This window comes from Uloborus diversus, chromosome 8, assembly GCF_026930045.1.
Source record: "Uloborus diversus isolate 005 chromosome 8, Udiv.v.3.1, whole genome shotgun sequence".
NCBI lineage: Eukaryota > Metazoa > Arthropoda > Arachnida > Araneae > Uloboridae > Uloborus > Uloborus diversus.
The window spans coordinates 139,957,141-139,979,934 of NC_072738.1; the positions used below are offsets into that span (position 1 = coordinate 139,957,141).

General features: G+C 35.2%; 2 protein-coding genes across 2 annotated transcripts in view; one reads left to right on the forward strand and one right to left on the reverse strand.

Annotated features, from left to right (window-relative positions):
* Window positions 1-22,794, forward strand: part of LOC129227375 (synaptic vesicle 2-related protein-like) — a 133,219-nt gene that overhangs the window by 50,470 nt on the left and 59,955 nt on the right. The window lies entirely within an intron of this gene.
* LOC129227376 (synaptic vesicle 2-related protein-like) overlaps window positions 1-22,794 on the reverse strand; it is a 48,730-nt gene that overhangs the window by 23,511 nt on the left and 2,425 nt on the right. Inside the window, exons 2-4 of the mRNA XM_054861925.1 lie at window positions 19,695-19,762; window positions 8,230-8,358; window positions 6,944-7,149 (exon numbers count right to left, since the gene is read on the reverse strand). Of these exons, the coding sequence (XP_054717900.1) occupies window positions 6,944-7,149; window positions 8,230-8,244 (221 nt within the window). The 5' untranslated portion in view covers window positions 8,245-8,358; window positions 19,695-19,762. The remainder of the gene's footprint in view (window positions 1-6,943; window positions 7,150-8,229; window positions 8,359-19,694; window positions 19,763-22,794) is intronic.

Sequence of the window (22,794 nt, forward strand, 5' to 3'; positions counted from 1 at the left end):
TCACACACTTCTGCTTTTATGTGCGGACGTAGGGCTAACCGAAAAAGCAAGAAATGTAATTAGCAAGCCGGATTCTCTTTCTGTTTTACCGTTTTCATAACAAAAGTAGGGTTAGCGGATGCATCTACCCTAAGTTTTTTAAATCTCTAATAAAAGCAATGGGGTCGTTTCCAAAATTTTAAAAATATTTTTTTCCTGAAAGAGCATGCTTAAAAACATAGGATCTGACCATTTTTTAACTAATTTGCTTGAGTTTAATATTTTTAAAACATTTCTTAAATCGGCGAGCTTTCATTGTTTATGCTTCTGTCCGATGACATCACAGATGATGAAATGCCATTCTGTCTTGCCATTCACAGAACAAAATATTTAATTCACATCTTTACTCACGTATATTGGCAACGATAGGGTTGATAGCAAGCGTTGAGAGCAATTTTGATTCGCTCCTTGATTATTATAACGTGGAAACGCTGTAGAAAGATGCGCCAAAGAGCATCATTTGTGACGTCATCAAGACCATGCTTCGTTTGAAAAATCGGACATTTAAAAAAATTAATCAAAAAATAACTGTTGGGAAAATGAAAGTATTTTTTGTGTCCATGTTATTTTTTTTTTTTTTTTTTTGCTTATTCTATTAATTTCAGTGACAAAAAGGACTACTTTTAACTGAAGGAAACAACCCCATTACCAAATGAGGCAGTGAGAAGCAAAGGGATGTAAGAAGACATTTTCAAGTTTTGCGTAGAACGCGTTTAAAGATAACGTCATAGGTAGGCTTTCAGTGATTTTTTTTTCTAAATCATGCTATACAGCAGCACCTACCAGACTACTAGTACCATCTCTTACCCCTAGACATAGTAGAGGTCCCCCTACTATTTGTACTGGTTATCCCCAAATTTTTAATTTTGCCACTTGCATCCTTTCGCTTCTCACTGCCTCAAATGTAAATAAATTACTTTCTGCTACCAGTTTTTTTTTGCTTGATTTTAAATAAATAATGTTAGGATTCGACTGCTTCTGAAACCTGTCTCTGTTTGGAAATCTTCAATAGTTTTGAAATCTGCGGGTGTGAACATTCGTTTCGTGCCTGCAGTTGGTCGAAGTGGATGGGGACGAGGAAGTAATTCAGCAGTTAAATTAGAGAGAAATCGTTTATGTGGACGCGATTAGGGTGGTTTCCTAAAAAAAGGTAACGAAATGTAAAGTAAGAAAAAACAACGTCAAAAAAGCACAAATTTCAGATCACTGCAGACACGTGTTTCGGCGTTACAGGGAACGCCTTTTTCAATGCAAAAGGTTATGGATGAAAAGACATCCGACAAAAGCTGGCGTTGTTTTTTGACGTTGTTTTTTCTTACTTTACTGTTCAGCACAATGGTATTTATTCATCTAACAAAATGTGTTTTCACTCCCATTTACTCTGGTGAAAGAAATAGAAAGAATATTCAGATTTGGTCAATTGTCTCCATAACTACCGGACCGATTTTAATGGAATTTGGTATGTACATACATGGAAATAATACAAAACAAATAACCATTGAAAATTTAAAGTACACACGCATGATCACATAAATAATACTCGTTAGAGTCGGATGGTATGAAACAGCGGTTCCAAAATGAAACAAAAAGAATGGGTTAGTAGGGGGTATGTTCCCCCTCTAACAGAAATATAGACCTTGCAGTGTGACTCTGTACTTGAAATGTTTATGGGGTTTATGGGATCCTGAGGCAATTGTTTCCACTCGTTCAAACAACGCTGCTCTCAGGCTGTGGATGGTCCGGCGACGGTATTGAAAGTATTGTCCGTATTTCACTAGAAGGCACTTCGCCCCGCCTCCTCGAATGCAGAGTACCATTTTACGCGGGGGTGATCGGCAAACAATCCAGTCGCTCCTAAATACGACATAGTCCAGTCAATAGATACATTTTACCTTGCAAAAAATGGGGTCAAAGATTTTATTTTTTAAATTTGTGCATATTGGTGCCGACATGGAAAAACCAAGTTATCCAACACGAAAGACCCCGGGAGAACTTTTGGGGGCCGAAAAACCACAAAAATTTATGACTTTTTTTGTTTTTTCCAAAATATCTCCGAAATGGTTCAACTTAGAAAAAAGTTTTAAATGTAAAGTTTAAAGAACATAAAATTTCCTACAACTTTTGTATTTACAACTTTTTTGTAGCACAAATAACAAGTTTGCTATAGCTCTTTGAAAATAGGCAGTTTTCCTCCACTCCGAAAAAAAAGCTTTCATACTGAAAGCAAGGCGTCATAATTATTAGAACTTGAATAGAAACTGTAGTTTCAGAGAGTTTATCGACAGTTAGAGTAGTTTGAGTTTCTTGCTCACCCCCCCCCCCCCTGGACACAGTAGAAGTTCTGGCTGACAGATTAGTTCCCACTAGACTCCAAAAACAAACGATGTATTATGAAACTGAAATACATATATACGCATTCATTTAAAGCACATACGACGATGCGATAATAATTTAAAAAAAAAACCTTCCCCACTGCTCATGAACTAACTTTTCTGATCTGACAGAGATAGTCTTCATCAGACTCCAATAATAGATGATATATTGTTGTTTGTAACTGGATTACACAATATATACATTCATTTGAGGGATATAATTCGTACATTCTAGTCTAATTATTGCAAACAAAGATGGGATTTTTAAATATTAATGTGAAGGAATGAATATTAGGCAGCTAATAAGCAAACAATCAACATAGTCATGCAACCTATGCTCAGATACAATAATAATAATAAACCCTCCCCCACCGCTCACGAACTAATATTTCTAGTCTGACAGAGGTAATCTTCAGTCAGACTCCAATAACATATGATTTATATTGCAGTTTGTAATTGAATTACATATGCTTCTCATTCATTTAAAGCACATAATTCGTACCATTTATTCTATTACAAGCGAAAATGCAACATTCGAATATAAATATGAATGAATAAATATTAGGGTGATAATAAGCAAACAATAGACATAATAATGAATAAATAAAGGTACAATAGTAATACGTAATGAACACTTTGAAAAAATTCTGCAGAAACTGACTTTTTGAGGCATGAAAAACCCAAAAGAATTACCTTACAAAATGAAAATCCAACTGTAGAAGATTAATACATACATCTAAATTACAGAGAGATTCATTCGACCTTAAAGCAAATAGAGAAATGACAACAAAATACGCTGTGTATCTTCTTCGAAGCCGTTTTGAAGGTCCAGGTTCTTCCGGTTCAGAATCTGTAGGGGGTAGAAGGAAGCTATGGTCCTTTAATTGTTCATCTCCTTGTAGCGGTAATTCCAAAAGCTCCTGGAACAAATCATCTTCTTCGGCAGATGAAATTTCTGCAACATTTTCACAATTTGTGCCACTGCAGTGTTTGCACGTGCTGGAGCATTTTAAACCTGCCTTGTGACAAGAACAGGCTCCAGTACAATTTTTCTTGCAGGTACAAGGTACAATCTTCAAAAGATTCTGAGTAACTGAATCTCTTTTCGTATCAACATGCATGAGACCTTGAGTCTTGCGTTCCCAACCCCATTTCTCTGGATCAATTATGTTGCCCAACCAACTTTGAATTTGGTGGTAGAACCGATATGAGTGATAACGTCCAGCAGGTAGCCCTGCAAGATTTATCTTAGCCCTGTATACTAGTTTTATAAAAAGATTAAATTGCAAAGTATCCAAAGATAAGTTCAAATACTTTACGTCACCTGTGTATAATATTTGCAAAATGTTTTCTCCAGCTGCAGCTAAGGAAGGCATCATGATGACAGATTGGGTCCATAAATACTTCAACAGCTTCCTTAATTTCATGATTTTTTTTTTGTTTTGACTATTTTGTACAACTTAATTTTGCCTTGGCCAAAGATTGCCGAAGTCGTATCACACCCATTAAACGCATGGATGAAAAGAATATTGCTGGGGTCAAACTTAAAAGATTTAGTGGGGTAAAAAACAAATCACAAGCATTCCCTCTTCCAGGTTTTAAAAAGAACAAGTTGCTGGAAGGCTGTCCTAAAGCTGTCATCAATCCTCTCGCCTACTATAACAACCTTTTCAGTTTCTTTTGCCTTTGAAAGAGCAGAAAGTAAGTCGACATCATCTTGAGTCTGCCTGACTTCAATGCCACACTCTTCGAAATATGTCTCAAGAAGTAGAATAAGACAATTATTTTTGTTACAATTTGCCAGAAACCTTTCTTGTGGAATTTAGTTAACATGTTAGGTTCAACCATTACTTCAAGGGAAGAGATTGATTGCTCATTGATATAGCATTTGTGACAGGCAGTGTGAATTGTCACTTCTTTTAAGAACTTCAAAAAACGCTGATGTTTTTCATTTTGCCGTTTTGCGCTGCTTTGAAGATTTTCTGTTCCCTTCTCCTTGACAATCTTTATTTCGCATTCATGCAAACGGATTTCGCAAATAATAATGATAATAATAAAAAAACACCTTGGTCAGGCGTAATCATTTCTAGGAAAAAAATTGTAATTCAGAACATACAAATTGATAAAACATACTCTCGCTCAAACCCTGCAGTGACCAACATGAGTAGCTATTGAGTCGATTCATCTCATTTGGAGAAAAGGGGGGGGGGATGGAATGGGGGTGTTTTGTTTAACTTAAAGGGAACGGAGGCATTTACCCTCAGCTGTGAAAGACAAATGATTTCCAAGGTCAGACTGCCGGCTTTTCTCCTTTTTTCCTCCGTTATCCGATGCGCTTTCACGCACTTCGCTGAAGGGGTTCAGAAAAAGTGTGACTTTCAAGAGGCTGTAACTCGCTTGCTTTTCATGCTACAAAAATGTTGTAATGACAAAAGTTGAAGGAAATTTAATCCTCTTTATCATTTGCATTGGAAGTTTTTTTGTAATTGTAACCATTTTTTGAGATATTTTGAAAATACTACAAAAAGTCACAAATTTTTGGTGTTTTTTTGGCCCCCAAAAGTTCTCCCGAGGCCTTTCGTGTTGGATAACTTGGTTTTTTCATATTGACACTAGTGTACACAAATTTAAAAAATAAAATCTTTGACCCCATTTTTTGTAAGGCAAGACCGTTTTTTTCTACCTATTGACTGGACTAACAACCAGACAGCCTTAAATTGTGTTTCTTTTTGAATGTGCAAAAAAGTCTTAGTGTCCTTTACATCACTTCTGTTGTCATGTTAATTATTCTTTCGTTTTAAAAACTGCTGCTTTTACAAGAAATTGCAATGATCCGAATATACCTTCTGCTGAAAACAGCGATATAAAATCGAAATAGAATCATCGAATACCACGTGACGAAGTCGAGTGCCTTCTCGTGGAAATCGGACAATAGGCATTGGATATTGAAGAGCAGGTAGCGAGTTCCTGCTTCTATCTACATAAACGTAAGACAATAGCAGTCGGTTAAGCTGAACCTTGACCCGCTACCTACCCTCAAATATCCGTGATATCGACCATCATGGAGGAGGAGGTTTGACGCTCTGGGCAGGCATCATGTTGCATGGCTGCATATCCGTCCATGTCTTTGAGAGGTGCTCTGTGACAGTTGCGAGGTATACTGCCGTGTGCAGGTAAAGGGCAGTAACTGCAAATTTTTCATTTTACATTTTCTTGCATTTCTGTCATCTATTGAACGTTATCTTTATTGTACAAGCTCGCCTATTTGGTTTCTGCTGAAAAAAGGCGCGAAAAAGACGTCTAATTCCAACATTTCCCTATTGTTAGTATTGAATCCAAGACGCGTTTCTTCAAATATCTCGAAAACTCATTTCTGCAGATACTGCCGTTTACCTGCACACGGCAGTATAAGGGTGTGTTCTTGAAACCCTATGCTCACCTCTTGAGGGGCGCTGTTAGCCCTGAGTTAGTTTTAATGGATGTTAACACAAGGCCACATAGAGCTCTTCTGGTCGACGAATTTCCTGAAGGGGAGGATATTCACTGGATAGATTGGCCAAGACTCCAATTCTATAGAGCATGTCTGGAACGCGCTCGGGGCAATAGCAGCTTGCAACACCCCTCCGAGGACCCTCCATAGTCTGAGTACAGCGCAGTTGAACGAGTGGAAACAATTAACCCAGGATCCCATAATTTCCTTCATTTCAAGTATGGAGTCACACTGCGAGGCCTGTATTTCCGTAAGAGTGAAACATACTCTCTACTAACCCTATTTTTTGTTCCATTTTTCAACTGTTTCATACCATCCGACTCTAACGAGTGTTATTTATGATCATGCATGTGTATTTTAAATTTTAGATGGTTATTTGATTTGTTTTGTTCCAATGTATGTACATATCAAATTTGATTAAAATAGGTCCAGTAGTTCTGGAAATAAAAATTAACCAAATCTGAAAATTCTCTTCATTTCTTACATCAGTGTATACAGTAAAAGAAGTATTGCCATCGTGAAAAAATTATTTCTCAAATTTTGGCTTACACGGTTAAAACCCCTCTGGGGCGGACACTGACCGGACACACATTTTTATCCGTAAAGGAGGGACAGGTGATTTATAATTTAATCTTATTTATTTATATTTTTTTTTACTCTCTACAAAAATATCTTTATATTATACGCTTTTAAACTTCTGCATTAAAAATACTATATTTTGACATACAGTATTCAATTCATTTTAACAGTATAAAACGAGGTAGCAAATATCATAAGCTTACTAGAAAACAAGATATATGTGACACAGTACCCCATGTACATAAAAAGAAGCGTGCTCTTCAGTTGGCCGTCGGTAAAGAGAAGACCTAATCGACCTCTCCTTTTCCTGTCGACTAGGGGATTTAGGGATCGTCTAGGAAGATCCTATCTGTTTGTTACCGCCATTTCCGCACATACTTTTAAACATTTTGCAACTTCAGTTTGAAACAAGGGGGTAAATATCATAAGTTTACTAGAAAACAAGATATATCTGACACAGTACCCCATGTACATAAAAAGAAGTGTGCTCTTCAGTTGACCTTCGGTGAAGAGAAGACCTGGTCGACCTCTCCTTTTCCTGTCGACTAAGGGATTTAGGGATCCTCTAGGAAGGTCCTTTCTGTTTGTTAAAGCCATTTCCGCCAGGGTGTGCCCAGCTGCAACATACTGTTCGCTTACCAACAGGTAACGGAAGCTCTCTGGGAACCACTGGAAGAAGAACGGAATAAGTTAAATCGCAACAAGCATAAAAAGATAGTAAACAAACTTCATCTTATGCAGACAAATTAGGGCTTTTCACTAATGCATAATATTAATGTATCGCAGTATTTTTCTCACCACCATATTATGGATTTATCTGAAAATTTTGCTCAAAATTCGATGGTTAGTTAATAAATCTGATTACACTACTCAACACTAAAAATGGATCCGGCTCAAAAATAGCTTTTTCCGAAGTATTTTGCCTTGTTAAAACACGAAAAAACCCGTAAAAAGTTGAGATTAGCTCTAGTATTCAAGATACAGAGCCAACTGGGGTAATGAAATCTCTCTAATGCTCCTTTCCCGGGAGTTAGAAGCACCCTCTATGGGACGACAGACAGTCTTTTTCAACCCCTGGTGGGATAAAAAACAGGACTGCGGTGTCAGATTGGTAATGGTCAACTCCGACTCCGACTCCTGGATTTTGAAACGTCCGACTTCGGATTTTTTTTTTTTTTTTTCAATTTTTCCCTTTATGGAAAGGGAGGGGGAAACCCCCCTTAACGGTGATTGAAATATCAGTTCCTTTTTATAAAATTTTCACGTCGTGTTTTATTGCTAATCTAAGATGCATTCATCGTTTGAAATTCAATTTAAAAATCAAATTTTCCAACAGTTGCGATTTTCAAAGCGAGATTACTCAAAAAACCTCATTTTTAGAAATAATGAGATGGATTAATTTGCTCTCCTTTTAATGTTTAAAATATTAATATTGATCAAAACGTGTGAATTTAATTTTTGAAAGCTATAACTTTAGAGAAAGAAGCTTTCTTGCAAAGCCCCCCCCCCCCCCCAGATGACACCTATGGAGCTGTGAGTGATACATCTTTGCAAATCTTCTTTTTCTCCGATAACAGTTTCAAAAATGTCCGATAGATGGCAGTATGAACAGGTCCATTTCGCCTGTATGTCTACTGTGTATCAAAAACGAAACACCGACAAGCATTTAGTATTAGAACCCCTTGAATAGGAGTTATACAGTGGTCTTATTTAGTATTACGAGAGCCGCGCTCGAACATGTAAGCTTACCCTCATCATGACCATGGCGATAGCAGCGGGCAAAGAAGCGAATGCGAGGAAGAGTCTCCAATTTTCAGAGGTCTCCAGCGTGAAGTAGAGGAAGGACAGAAGTATGACGACGCCCAGAGCCCAGAAAAACTGAAATAAAAAGGAAACCCAGCTGGGTGAAATCACATAACAACAAACAAAATAGCTTGATACAGTGATTTTAGAACTGTGTGGTTTGATCTTGGAAGTAAGTTTCTCGCTGCCATGAAAAAGAAGTCAAAGCGTAATTACTTGGAAATGTTTTTTGTAAAATATTCAGCTGTGTTTCAACTACTTCACAAAACAATAACCACTGGCACTGTAATCTTGGTCATAAAGTGAGATAAGTCTGCGGATCAGCAGGGGAGGGGCAGGCGAAATGATGCGGCTGCATTTACATGCCAAAGTATAATGAAAAAAAATATATTTTTAGCTTGTGTAGTACCTGTAGCAGATTTGTTTATCATGTACTTCATCTACTTGAAAAGCTGGAAATAAATATTTTACCTTTTATATTTTGGCATTTAAATACAGCTGTCCTATTCCGCCGGATGCTTCCATACCATCCCCATCAGTCAGCTAACTCAGAATGGCGCCAGTGTATCACAGTTGATAACACGGCTATGTGTGAGTTAAGTTTGATTGGGAGATGCTTGACCATCCACCTTAAAATCTAGATCCTGCTCCCTGCGACTTCTACCTGTTCTTCCTATTGAAGAAATTCGTGTCTGAACACTTTTCCACAGACTAAAGTCACCAAATTCGACATGCATTATTGTTTGCGAATACGACGTGAGTGGGTTCTTTGACAGTTGGAATCAGGGCAGTTATCAAAATTGTTTCTTTAGAGTGCCAGTAGTTCTAGAAATTTTTGTGAATTTCTAAACCAGGGATTCTCAGTCGCTAGTCCAGACAACCGGCACCGGTACGAGGAAAATTTCAAAAGCCATACAGAGATTCTTATCTGTTTGCGTTCAAAAAAGCTTCGTAATAAAAATCAAGTAAATGCGTTAGTTAATTGGTTAATTTTAAAAATGTATACATATATAATAAATAAATAAAAACAAAAAACATTTTATGCGATATTTTTTACTTTGATTTTGTGATCATTTTTCATAACTTTCTGTTTTTTCAGAGATTTATTTAATTAATTTTAATAATTTTCAATGATTACTTATCTTTACTTTCAAATTTTATCGTACGTAAACCAAACATTTAACAAATGTAACAGTTCTTTAAAATTCTGATTTTTTTTTCTTTTTAACTTCTCACCGGTGCGCCGTTCCCCCCCCCCCCCCCCCCCATTGCTATGGGTTTTAAAAAATATTGAGAAACAAAGCATAAACAACAGCTCTCATGCCGGAACCAGTCTTTCATTGTATAGACATTCCGATCACATGTGATCAGTTTCGGCTCCCAGTAGTTGCCTAATTTTTCTGGCGCAATGAATGAACAATACTAATTACATTGTGCCTAATTGCTGACATAGGGTAAAAAATATTTCAAATGTATAAATATTGCAAAAAAAAAAAAAAAACTCAAATGAAACTGGAAAGCTTTGAACTAAAATCTGCAAAATTCAAAATTGTGAAAAAACAAAGCTGTTTTTTTTTTCCGTCTGTTTCAATACGGAGAAATTGTGAAATGATTTTAAGAAATATAGAAACTGATTCATCAACAAATTACACAGAAACAACAAATCATTACTTTTATGGAAAAAGGATGAATGAGATGGTTTCCTTCAGTCAAAAGTACTACTTTTAGTCGTTGAAATGGATAGAATGAATAAAAAAAATAACATGGACCCAGAAAAAACTTTCATTTTCCTAACAGTTTTTTTTTTTTTTTCCAAATTAATTTTTTTAAATGTCCGATTTTTCAAACAAGGCGTGGTCTTTATGACGTCACAAATGATGCACCTTGCCGCATCTTTTTACTGCGTTTCCACGCTATGATAATCAAGCAGCGAATTGCGCTCTACGCTTGCTACCAACCATAGCGTTGCCAATACACGTGAGTAAAGATGCGAATTAAATATTTTGGACCGTGAATGGCAACACAGAATGACATTTCTTTATTTGTGATGTCATCGGCAGAAGCGTTAAACAATGAAAGAGCACCGATTTAAGTATCTTTTTAAATTATTAAACTTAAAGAAATTATTTAAAAAATGGTCAGATTCTATGTTTTTAATCATTCTCTTTCCGAAAAAAATACTTTTAAAATTTTGGAAACGACCCCATTCAAACGAGAAAGCCCGCAGCGAACACTAAGTTTTGAGCTTATTGCATAATGTATTGTTGCATTATTCTGTCAAACGTTAATCAAAAAAATTCAATAAAGCTTCAAAATCAAAATTTTTGTGTGTATCATCTCAGCATTCTCATGATTTTAGTGTCCGTTTTTCACGAGAAGGCACTTCGCCCCTCCTCCTCGAACGCAGAGTTTCATTTTGCGCGGGGATGATCGGTAAACAATCCACGCGTTCTAAATGAGACAACCAAGCAGCCTTAACTTGGCCCTCTTTTTGAATGTGTAAAAAAGTCTTAGTGTCCTTTACATCACTTGCTTCACTTTTCTGTTTTTCATGTTAGTTATTCTTACATTTTAAAAACCTCTGCTTTTACAACAAAATGCTATGATCCGAATATACCTTCTGCCGAATTCAGCGAAATAGAACAGCGGTTCCCAACCTTTATAGTTGTGCGGCCCTCCAGTTTTGTAGAAAATATCATTGAGGCCCACTAACTACTAGATATTACTGGTACAGCCAAAATGTACTTTCTGCGGAGGGGGGGGGGAGGGGAATAATCTGCTCTCATAACTGCCACTTAAGTGTAAATAATATACTGTACTAGACCTGAAAGTGTTAAAAACAAAAGTTCTGGAGATGTTAATACCTTTCTCGTCTAATGCAGCACTACTGATAATAACGTCCTGCACAAGAACAATTTTCTAACTAATTTTTAAGGAAAAAAATAAGGGAACTGATATCTGCATTGAAACTAAATCACTATAGTCTCAAATAACTCGCAACATTAAATGCATTTCTATACATTTTTTTTTTTTTAATTGCAACGAGAAGTCTCGTTCAAATAGGTAGGTTCTCGAAAAGCCCTTAAGTGTCTCAATTCATTGGTTAGTCATGCCAGTTCAATAAAGGAGGAGCATTTTTAACTTCAAAGTTTGAAGCTAATACTATTTTTTTTTTTTTTTTTTTTTGGCAATTTTCTTTAAAGGAGTTTCTGATTCATTAGATTTCATTTTTAATTATAAGGGGAAGTTCCTAAGAAATATGAAAAATCTTAATCTTAAAGTTCCTTATTGGCGATGAGCTAGGGAGAGGTTTTGAGTGACGGTGCATCAAAATTTTCGCAAAAAACGAAAATTAAGATCCTAAGATTTATTTTGGTTCAGATTCTAGACCAGTGTCCACGGCTCAGCAACACGCTGTTCGCGGCCCACAAGTGGGCCGCGGCCCATGGGTTGGGAATCGCTGAAATAGAATCATCGCATACCACGTGACGAAGGAGGAGTCAAGTGCCTTCGCGTGAAAAACGGACATAGTTGTATGGAATAATTTTGACAAGTTTTTACCTGTTACATATAGTTTTTCTTTCTTTGTGCAGCTGCAAGTAAGACAAAATCACAGTAAATATTACTGCAAAACAATACCCGTTTTACCAGTATTTTTGGTTGCAATACAGCGGAACCTCGTTAGGACGAACTCAAAGGGACTTTTAAATTCAATTCGTCTCAAACCGTAATTTGCCTTATCCGAAAGGCAAAAAACAGCAAACAATAGGAAAGGGATCACAAATGTGCTTTGCAGGAATTCGTTTAAACGTTTCCGAATTAACGAGGTTCGACGAGATTTTTTATTTATTTATTTTTTACAATAAGGAAAAAATGATTTAGTACTAAGCACACGACCGATGGCCAAAACAAACAATGCAACACTGTTGAAAAGGACATTATCAAAACGTAGTTCTCAGTATTCCGAGCTATAAACATGAGCCGCATGCATACTATTAAAGAGAACAAAGACGCCGCGATTTGGAAGCTCATATCAAGAAAACAAAGAAGAGTTTCTTTTTACTGAGTAAGAAGTCAAAGAAAGCAGTAAGCGTTGATTTTTATCATAAGATTCTATATGGTTAAAATTTAAAAAAAAAGAAAAAAGAAAAAGAAACACTCAATCAATTTCTTGACAATTTGTGTTTTTATTCGCGTTGTTTCTTTTTTTTTTCATTTTAATTATATTTTACCACAAAGCATATTGAGTCATTTTTCATTTAAATAATTCTATAGCGTTAGTGGAAAATGCATAAGATTAACAGCATGCCTGCAAGACCTCTATTTTCATAGCCGTTAGACTTAGATACATCCTTCAAACGAAATCTAACTCCTTATATGGTCCCTATGCCTCCCAAAAATATTAAGAGGAATATCAAACATAAAATAACGATTCGAACACAATACGTTTTGACATTTAATCGAGAGATTCATGTTCAAAATTTTGAGGGACCGCACTGAAAACAAGATAGGAACGCATTACCCTACCGGAAGAAGACCGATTGCAGTAATTATTGAAGCTGAAAAAACAGGATACTGATGCTTTTCAATGGTATTGAGAAAAAATATCTTTTTTTTTTTTTCGATTATGAAAAAAAATTCTACAAAAGCTGCTGCAATTTGAGAAAAAAAAAAGAAACTGTTTACTATATGCCCTGCAAAGCACGAGTGTAAAGTGATATAAATCACAAAATGCTTGTGATTTTCTTAAACATGAATGAGTGGGGGGGGGGCAAACATGGAGACCGTATAAAAAGTTAGATTTCGTAATTTTTCACTCAATTCTTTTTTTCAGTTCGAACTTTCGATATCTTAACTGTATGTATCATTTTCACCATTTTTGAAAATGGAAATATGCATCTAGTAATAACGGTTGCCTTGCAGGTCTTTCAGGTTGAACGGGGAAACGCTGTATGATACATGAAACAAAAATTTGAGTTCCGCAAAAATATATCTTTCAAAGATTACCACGAAAAAAATTAGATCAGAATTTATAAGTTTATTTTTTCGGTTATTTAACTTTTCTCGTGATGTTCATTGAAATTTATTTTATACATTTATTCATCAATTTTTGCCAGTTATTCAAAAAAAAAAAAAAAAGGAAGCGCTGTATGATACATGAAACAGAAATTTGAGCTCCACAAAAGTCTTTCTTTTGAAGATTACCACGGAATAAATTAGATCAAAATTTATAAGCTTTTTTTTTTTTTTTTTTGGTTGTTTAACCTTTCTCGTCTAACCTTTCTCGTGATGTTCATTAAAATTTATTTTATTCATCAATTTTTGCCAGTTACTCAAAGAAAAGGAAGCGCTGTACGTTACATGAAACAAATATTTGAGCTCCGCAAAAGTGTATCTTTCAAAGATTACCACGAAAGAAATTAGATCATAATTTATAAGCTTATTTTTTCGGTTGTTTAACCTTTCTCATGACGTTCATTGAAATTTATTTCATTCATTCATTCGACAATTTTTATCAGTTACTCGAAGAAAAGGACATATCGTTGATGTTGAAATTGCTCCAAGAAACTGTTCTTTGTTCAAACTGAGATTGTGTACCATTTTTGAATATAGTCGAACCCGTTTTTAGCCTACTTTCCCAGTAAAAGTCAGAAAAAGAAGAAAAAGGCATGAAAGAAGGCTTAATGCATCTTAAAAATATCGCGAAAAACAAACAAAAAAGTCAAAAATAAATAAAATAATTAAATAAATATTGAAAAATTAAAAATTGGAAAGTAGGGTATTGAGATGGGGGAAAATGCCTGTCGGTCTGTCTGTCTGTCTACCCCCCCCCCCCTAACACATTTTGAATGAATAGTCCGATTCGAAAAAACTTTTTTTTTTTGTTCGAAAGATCTCGGCGAAGACTCCTCATTCCCATATTTCACTTTTTGATTTGAACTATTTTTTGTTCAATTTTAAACAGTTCAAAAAAACTTAATATTAGCGCCTACGGGGAAATTCAAGGTAATTCTGAACTGTGAGGCGAATTCGCTTCAAACAAACTTTGCAGGAAAAAACTTTTGATGAAAACTTGTATATAAAATATCCTTTTTATTTGAACAATTTTCCGTTCAATTTTCAACAGTTCAAATCCCTTAACATTAGCGCCTACGGGGAAACTGAAAGTCAATGTAGATTCCGTACCTTGAAAGCGGATTTACTTCAAACAAATTTTGTTGGAAATAGCTCTTGACGCCAAACTCCAGACTTCGACTTCGAGAATTTAGGGGCACTTGACTCCGACTCCGACTCCTGTGCCCGACAATTAATCGGACTCTGACTCCCTGACTTCGATTCTGACTTCGTAGCTTTGGCAAAAATGTATACACGGAGGACAAATGACTGACTCCGATTCTTAGATATTCGACTTCGACTTCTTTACCCCAAAATGAGATCGACTCCGACTCCGCAGCTATGGTTTTGACTGTGAAATAATTATTGTTGATCTAACTTGTTTTTATTTTTACGCTAAAGTTTTAATTTAGGTATTCAGTTTTCGGCGAATAAACTCGAAGTCATTCATGTTTCTACATAAAGATATGTGCAGACCATTTTTTTTTTTTTTTTTTTTTTTGACAATGAAAATTATTTCTTTAAGATGACATTTCATTGTTTTTATTTATTTTAGTAAGTGCATTAATTCATTTAAAAAATTCTTTTTGGCAACAGAGGAAAAAGAAACTATTTTTTTTTTTTTTTGATATGATGTATTTGTTTTAATGAGCTTATTAATTTTAATTGTTATTTTTTCGTTTTGAAAGGTGTTAAAGATTTTCTTAATAGAAAAAAGTGTATTAGCTGCTTTGTTTAAAAGTTGCTGTTATTTTATTTGTGCGTTTTTTTTTTCTTTTTTTTACGCATCTATTTTTTGTTAGATGAGTGAGGAATATTTTATTCCTAGAAATCAGCTTAAAATATTTTAAAAATATGTTTGAAAACGTTTGTGCTTTTAGCTTTTTTTGAGAATATTGATCAGGTACTGGAAAGTAGTATGGGTATACGGGAAAGTAGGCTCGTCTAGTTCTAGACAGAACTTCTTGTTAGAGATATCAAAAGAAACAATAAGAATCGATATTGAATGTTCGAAAGTATCAATGTATGTTCGTACTTCATTATCGATATTAAAATCCAAAGTTAAAATTTCCTGGGATGGAGATCAAATAACTGCATAAAAATGTCACATTTGTTCAAATGGATTGAAGAAACGACATTGCAAAAACTTGTTGCTGTTGTCTTGTGAGAGCTAGGCTGGCAATTTGGGGTGCGCAACTTCACTTTTTCATCTTTTATATTATTTCTGTAGCCTGTTTTTGGTTTCTACGCGAGATTTTTCTCAATTCTTGATCGATTTCTTTGATTTACACCTTATTTTAGAGCTTATCGTGCTGGCTACTGACGAAAAATAGACCCACGGTCTAAAAATTGTTTTTTTTTCTGCCAAAAAACCTGTTTTAAAGAACCAGAATGAGGTTTTCGGTTAAATTTATAACTTTAACTTGCACGATGACCGACAGAGCTGAATACTTTGATCGGCAGAGCGTTCGACTGGTAACCAGGAGAATAAGTGTTCGGGCCCACGTCTGGACGATCTGCATCAAAAAAATTAGAGAAATATCGCGCATTACATTAACACTTAATAAAGTCAATAACAAATATGAGGGACTAGAATAAATGAGAAGGAAACGCTCCTTGCAGTTATGAAAACTTGATGTAACGTGCTAAATTACTTCTGAATTGTAAGATTTTTTTTTTTTCTTTTTCTTTCTTTGTTTTTAAAGTTTTGGCTGCAGTAAGAAAATTAAAGCATAATGTAAGCGAAAATATAAGTATCAGGTTTAAGATTTCAGACTGCAATGGAATTGTTTTTTGTTCAGAAAAAACTAATAAATCGTATATTGAAATACAAATTCTTCTAATGAGTTTTTGACTCTTTGTACAAATAAAAATAATTACTTTGAAGGGTAAACTACATTTTTTTCTCTTCTTTTTATAAAAAACAAATAGCCTATCACATTTTTACTGCATTCGAAAAGCTACGCTTAAAAAAGAGCTTAGTTCAAATTATTTTGTATTTTAACCGTGCTGTTAAATGATGAACACGTGCTGCCATCTAAGTTATAACGGTTCAAGCAGATTGCGGTAACAAATTGTAAAAATTTTCAAAAATAAAAACATTTCTCTTCAATATCTTATTTTATGTATTATTCCCCTCTCATTTTAAAACTTTTCAGGCTCTTATGCAGATTTTTTTTTAAAGCAAAGTTCTAATACAATTTTAAAATTTTTACGTCGTTTTCGGCAAGAAAAAAAAAAAAAAAAAACCTGTGTGTGTGTGTGTGTTGATTTCTCTCTCTCTCTCTCTTTTTAATAAAGCTTAAAAGCAATGGACTTAGTTGTTCGGTTCAATTGATAAGTTTTTTTCGGTAGAGCGTTCAGCTATAAACTAACTGAACTTCGGGCAAGCTCGAGCTGTCCTACATAATAGCAAATTTTGATTAATATTTCACATTACATGTACTCATAACATACAACAGATAACGTAATAAAATAAATGTAATGAGAATGCTATTTGGTGTTTCGAGTCCTTATGCAGGCTGCAGTTATCATTCGGATAAGTTGACTGTTAATCGAAGGGTTTACTTCCTTTTTTTTAAAGCTTTGACTCCATCCAGACCACTCAGCATAATGTAAGCATAAAAAAGTATTAGATTTACCTCAAGGAAATACTTTTTGTGCAGAAAAACATTTTCATTGTATGCTGAAATGTAGATGTTTCTAATAGCAGTGTTCGACCTTTTGTACAAATGAAAAAATACTACGCCAAATTAAAACTACGAGTTTCACCCAGTAAACCTTTAATTTTTTTCTCGCGCGAATACGATATAAAACATTAAAATTATTATCAACTTCATTAGTAAGAAATCATTTTCTACTCCTCTGTTTTCTGCTGAAGAAAAAAAAAACATTTTGTCTACGTTCGAAAAATTACACTTAAAAAACCGGACTCAGTTCAACTGGTTTTGGTTTTGAATTTTAAGTGTTCGATTAAAAGAGAAACATGTGCGGGCATTTAAGTCGTAACGGTTAAAGCAACCTTCTATGTGAAAGGGTTCAATATTCAAAAATAAAAACACTTATTTTTAATCTAATTTATTACTTCTCTAGAATGTTTGTTTCAATCGCTATGTGAGATCTTCGTCATTCTTTAATCAAATTCCATGCTTTACGAATAATTTTAAATCGTAACATGCTGGTTAATGACAAAACATAGAAGCATGATCTTAATTTTTTTTTCGGCCAAAGTTTTTTGCTGTTTTTTACTACGCATTCCTTAAATGAATAGCTTTCGAAAAGGAAGTTGCAATTGCTAGGTTTGTTGGGGTGTCGAGCTGTTAATCAGAATGGCGCCAATTCGAATCCGTGCCAATAAATATCTCTTTAATATTTCTTTTTTTCCCGTCAGATGCTCACATGGGCAGGACTGTATTTGCCGCAACCTGTTTTTTCACATGTACAATAATTGCTTTTTCACGAGTCACTACTCAGCCACACTTTTAATCATATATATATATATGTTTGCATTAAAAATCCGTACAACCAAAATGTGAGCGATGATCAAATTATCACACCGTTGTATTTAACGAGGTTTTGTTACTGGTGTCTTTAAATTACATGCCTTCTCTTCTGCACTTACTTTTGCTCGGTTCTTCTTCATAATGTTCTTCCATTGCAATTGTTAAAGAGCGAAATGCCTTATGAAACGATTCGAAGCACAGTGAGGAGTTCCGCACGGGTCGACTAGTCTGTACCGTATTTTTAACAGTACAGGCTTGCCAAGGAACCGTTTATAGGGTAGGCAACCATCCACAGTAAGGCCACTACATAAGGGGAGCTGACTCGTCCGCCATTTTGGTTCCAGGTTTACCGGGGTACAAAATTAGTATTTGTACAAAAGCCTCGTGGCCGAAAACTGGTGTCCAAGCACTAGATGTGTTGCCTGATTGATGTTTGGTTATTGTATTCTGTAAATGAAGAAGATTTAATTTAAACAAATTAAAAGCAAACAAGGTATGAAAATTAGGTTCTTTGCTATAAACACTTCCCGCTACACTTTTGTTGAATTCATAAACTTGGTTAGCTTTCTAGATTTAGCTTAAGTGACATTTTACTCAACTAATCAATTTTTGTACAACATAGCAACCAGGGCCGTGGTAACCCGATCGGTAGAGTGTCGGATTCGGGGCCGGAAGGTCCTGGGTTCGAACCTCGATGGTCGAAGACCCACCGTCGTCATTAAAGGGGACTGGGCGACGTTAAATATGCTCGTGGTCTCAATGTCCTCCAAGTGAAACGATACCTCTGGGGGTGCTAGCACCAGGTAGCTATTAGCTCCTGAACTAGTTCTAAATTCTCTTAAAACTGTTCGATCCGGTGATGGTGCTGTCATCTATCGGTATATGAAATAATGGAGGCAAGGCACTTAGTATGCAGTCCTCGACATAAATACAGTTGCAGTCAGTTGTGACTCTGAATAGGAATAGGAATAGGACATAGCAACCACCGAATATTATACTGTATTTATAAATACTAGGAACAAGGTTGGATCAAAAGCTGTTTTGGAACCAAAATATCGGATAAGTCGGCCTGTTCTTTTCAACTGGTTCTAATTCACATCAAAAAAAAAAAAGAAAAAGAAAAAAAGGACAGGAGAGAGAAAGCACATCCATGCCCAAGCGGGCCGAACATTGTAATATATATATTCAATAAATGTAGAATATGAAACAGGATTCGAAATCTAAATTTGCCGAAAATAAAAGCAATAATCGCAACTGTTGAGTTTTGTGTTATACATATTGTACTTATCAACAGTCTGGATTAATGTATAATCGTATCGGAGGCAGATGTCATCTCATTGAAGCTGAGTGTGCCGACACAAACTGGTAGATAAAGTAAATTTATCTCCCCAGCGAATGTCCGTAGCATGGTGCGGTTCGACTCCTGAATTGAAGGCAAAGCTTGGGTATTGAGCTAGTGAAATAAATTTACTTCATCTACCAGTTTGATGGCAATCTCAGCTTCAATCAGATGACATCGGCTTCTCGCTCGGTTATTAACTATTTCAGACTAATGAGTTCTAATGCGTACGAAACAGCAGTCTGTGTATGAAATTCTGCCTTAGACATAGCTTAAGGCCGGTAACTTACTGCTAAATATGTTTTTTTTTTTTAATTGGACACATTCTACTGTACTTAAAAATTAGACGTTGCGTTTTCTTTTCGGCTACGTTATAGATTTTCAGTTCTATATTCTTGTTTTGAACACGAGTTCTGAAGAAGTAAAAACAAGAGATAAATTTCGAAAAATTTTACCTACAGACAGGATGAATATGGCACGCCCCCTCTGCCTGCCGGGAACGTATTCACAGCAAAGAGTCAACCTATTTCAAGAAAACAAAAAGAGAGGACATATTTCAGAAAAATAGTTTTCGATTTATTTGAAACTTGGTGATACATTTGAAAATCTTTATTGGTTACCAAAAAAAGGTAATTCATAAGAAATTTAAACATGTGATTAAAACAGATTTTATACGACAAACTTTTGTCAAATTCGTTACAGTGCAGCTCAGCATTCTTGGCGCCAGTCTTCGGGTAAATGCACTTTAAAGACGGATTAAAACCAATAAGAAAATAAAGATAATCCCCCTCCCCCCATTTTGATAGTGCAACTCCCCCCTGTGGCCACCCCTGCCCAAAATCATTCCGACTCCGACTCTAACTCTGTAAGCACTGGCAGAGTTGCGTACTTTATGAGAAAATGACCAACTTCAACTTCGACTCCTTTACCCCAAAAGCAATCCGACTCCGAATCCGCAGCTCTGGTTAATGCATGATGAGCGAGGGTGGATATAATCATACGTTGGCAAAACATTTTTTTTTTCCTTCATGAAGCGGTGTGTTTTCTTTGCAAAACTTTCAATTGAAAACTCGCTCCAAATTCCGCGTTGAGGTGCATATTGTGGAAGTCTTGATTTGCTTATGCAGTATACTCTCGATATCACGAAGTCGAAGGGACGGTAAAAACAATTCGAGATATCTAGTTTTCAGGATAACGAGGTCATAATCGTAATAAAATAATATTCTAAAAATTAGTCAAGATAGTTAAAAGTAAGTGGAACCGTGTAATGAAAGTTTAAAAAAAAAGTATTAATACAATAACAAAAATTTTAATATTTAAAATGAGCTAAAAATAATAGAGAAAAAAAGAATTAAAAAAAACCGCTCTGGTGAAGTAGCAAAATGAAGGAAGTGATTTACCACAGCTAAATTTATCAAAGATTTGGATTACCAAAGTTGCAGAACGGTTTCAAACGAGTTTCGAGCGCCCCGAAACAAAAGAAGTTGGACAGGGGCGAATCCAGAGTGGCGGCTATGAGGCTGCAGCCGCCCTCAGACCTGAGCTAATTTATTTATTTTTTTTATCCTTTTTTTTAAATGCCCATGTATCTTAATGTAAGTTCAATATTTTCAATAAGATTTCAATTATTTCCCACATTTACTTTTGCTTTGTTCCAAAAATTTATTTATTTGCTCTCTAAAAAAGGAAGGGAGAAAAAAGTGCAGACCTCAGAGTTACTTGTTTTTTTTTCTCTCCCTCTTTTTATATTGTTTCTTATCAATTCTTGAAATTTTTTCTCTTTTCTCGCTGCTTTTAACTGTATTAGTTTACAATTTTTCAGCTTTTCTTCTTTCTTCTAATTTGTTCTTAGGTACTACCTCTTTTTTTTTTTTTTTTTTTTTTTCATTCTTATCAAAAATTGAAAATGTTGCCTGTAAATTGCTTAGCAATGGTGTCTAAAATGCACGATTTTGTTTTGTTTTGTTTTTTGATATACACTGACATTTAAATTTTGAAATTTTACCTTTGAATACCAAATTTTAGATGATTTCAAGTGGGACTCAGAAAATTTCATCTGTCAACGCTTAGATAAACAGATGATGAAAATATAGTTCAAAAAACGCATTAGTTTACATCAATAAACTTTGGTCAAGGAAACTTAAAATTTGAATGACCTCAGCCGCTCCCAGGACAAAACCCTGGATTCGCCACTGGAAGTTGGACAAAGGATTGCACCACTCCCTATGTCTTAAGGATAGTCAGTACCCTGTATACTGTCAATGTTAATTTGCACAGGTTCATGTACCTTTTTCTGAAAATCTATTAAAGATACAAGTATGATTTTTTTCTGTACCTCAAGTAGACTCTGTTCTCTATACTGAAGTAAAATTTTACAGAAAGAAAGCTTAGTTTTTTTGTAAAAAATTCTAATGTGTAAGTCACTGTATTTGTTTCAAAAAATACAATTTTGCCACACAAAATCAGCTCTATAAAAAATAATTTTCGAATATGAGAAAAAGTTTACTTCAGTATATGCAGTTAGATGTATGGAATAGGTGGTAAAAATTTCAAAGCCTAACACAATTTAGTTTCTGAGAAAAAGGAACATTTAGTTTAAAAAATACCATTTCGAGATATTGCAATTTAAAGGGGAAAATCATACCTCATCAAAATAGGTTTTACATTTTTTAAAGTTTATTTTAACTTACTTCTAATATGAGCACGTTTAAGATGTTTGTATCATTAAAAAGGTATTGAAATGGAGTTTCAAAACATATAAAAATTGAAAAATCGAATTTTTGAAAGTATTTAGGGTACTGACTCCCCTTAAAGGGGTTTCCTGCTCATCTCCTCTATTTACAAGGGTGGAAATAGAGGCAAAAGGTCCAACAAAAGAGCGTGAGAAAGGGGCGAAAAGTTTCAGGTAGTTTGTTTGGGCCTAATTATCAGGACTTACATTTTCTGATACCCCAGGGTTCTAGAATGAAAGTGACAGTAGATAAGCTTCTCCGAATCATTCCCACCCCTGAGAGAAATAATGAAGGGTGTGAGAAATTTTTGGAAACATTCCTCAAGTTGCTTCGAGACAATAAACTGCGCTTTTTTCGGAAAAATTACATTTGAGGCAGTAAGGAGCAAAGGGTTGTAAGTGGCAAAATTAAAAATTTGGAGATAACCAATGCAAATAGTACACTGTAAAAACGATTCAGAAACGTTTCGGAAAGTAACGGGCAGTTGATGTGCAAAATTTTCGCCAGTAACATATCTTTCAAAATCCAGGAATATTTTCCGCTAAAATTCAGTAACCTTCCTGAAGTTATCCTGGAAGCCCCCAGAGAAATTCAGAAATCTTCCCATTAAAAGCCAATCTTGTGTCTGGAAAATTAGAGTAAACTTAGGAATGTATAATATAACAGCTCGGCATCTTCCTGATTTATCAAGGAAGTTCCAAGAGCTTTATTGCAAACATGGCCAAAGCTTAGCCAGAATTGCAAGTATGCGACGAGGATTTCACCCGCCTGCAATTCCTGCAAAGCAAAGTAGTTTACACTTATTCGCTTCCTTTGGGAGCTT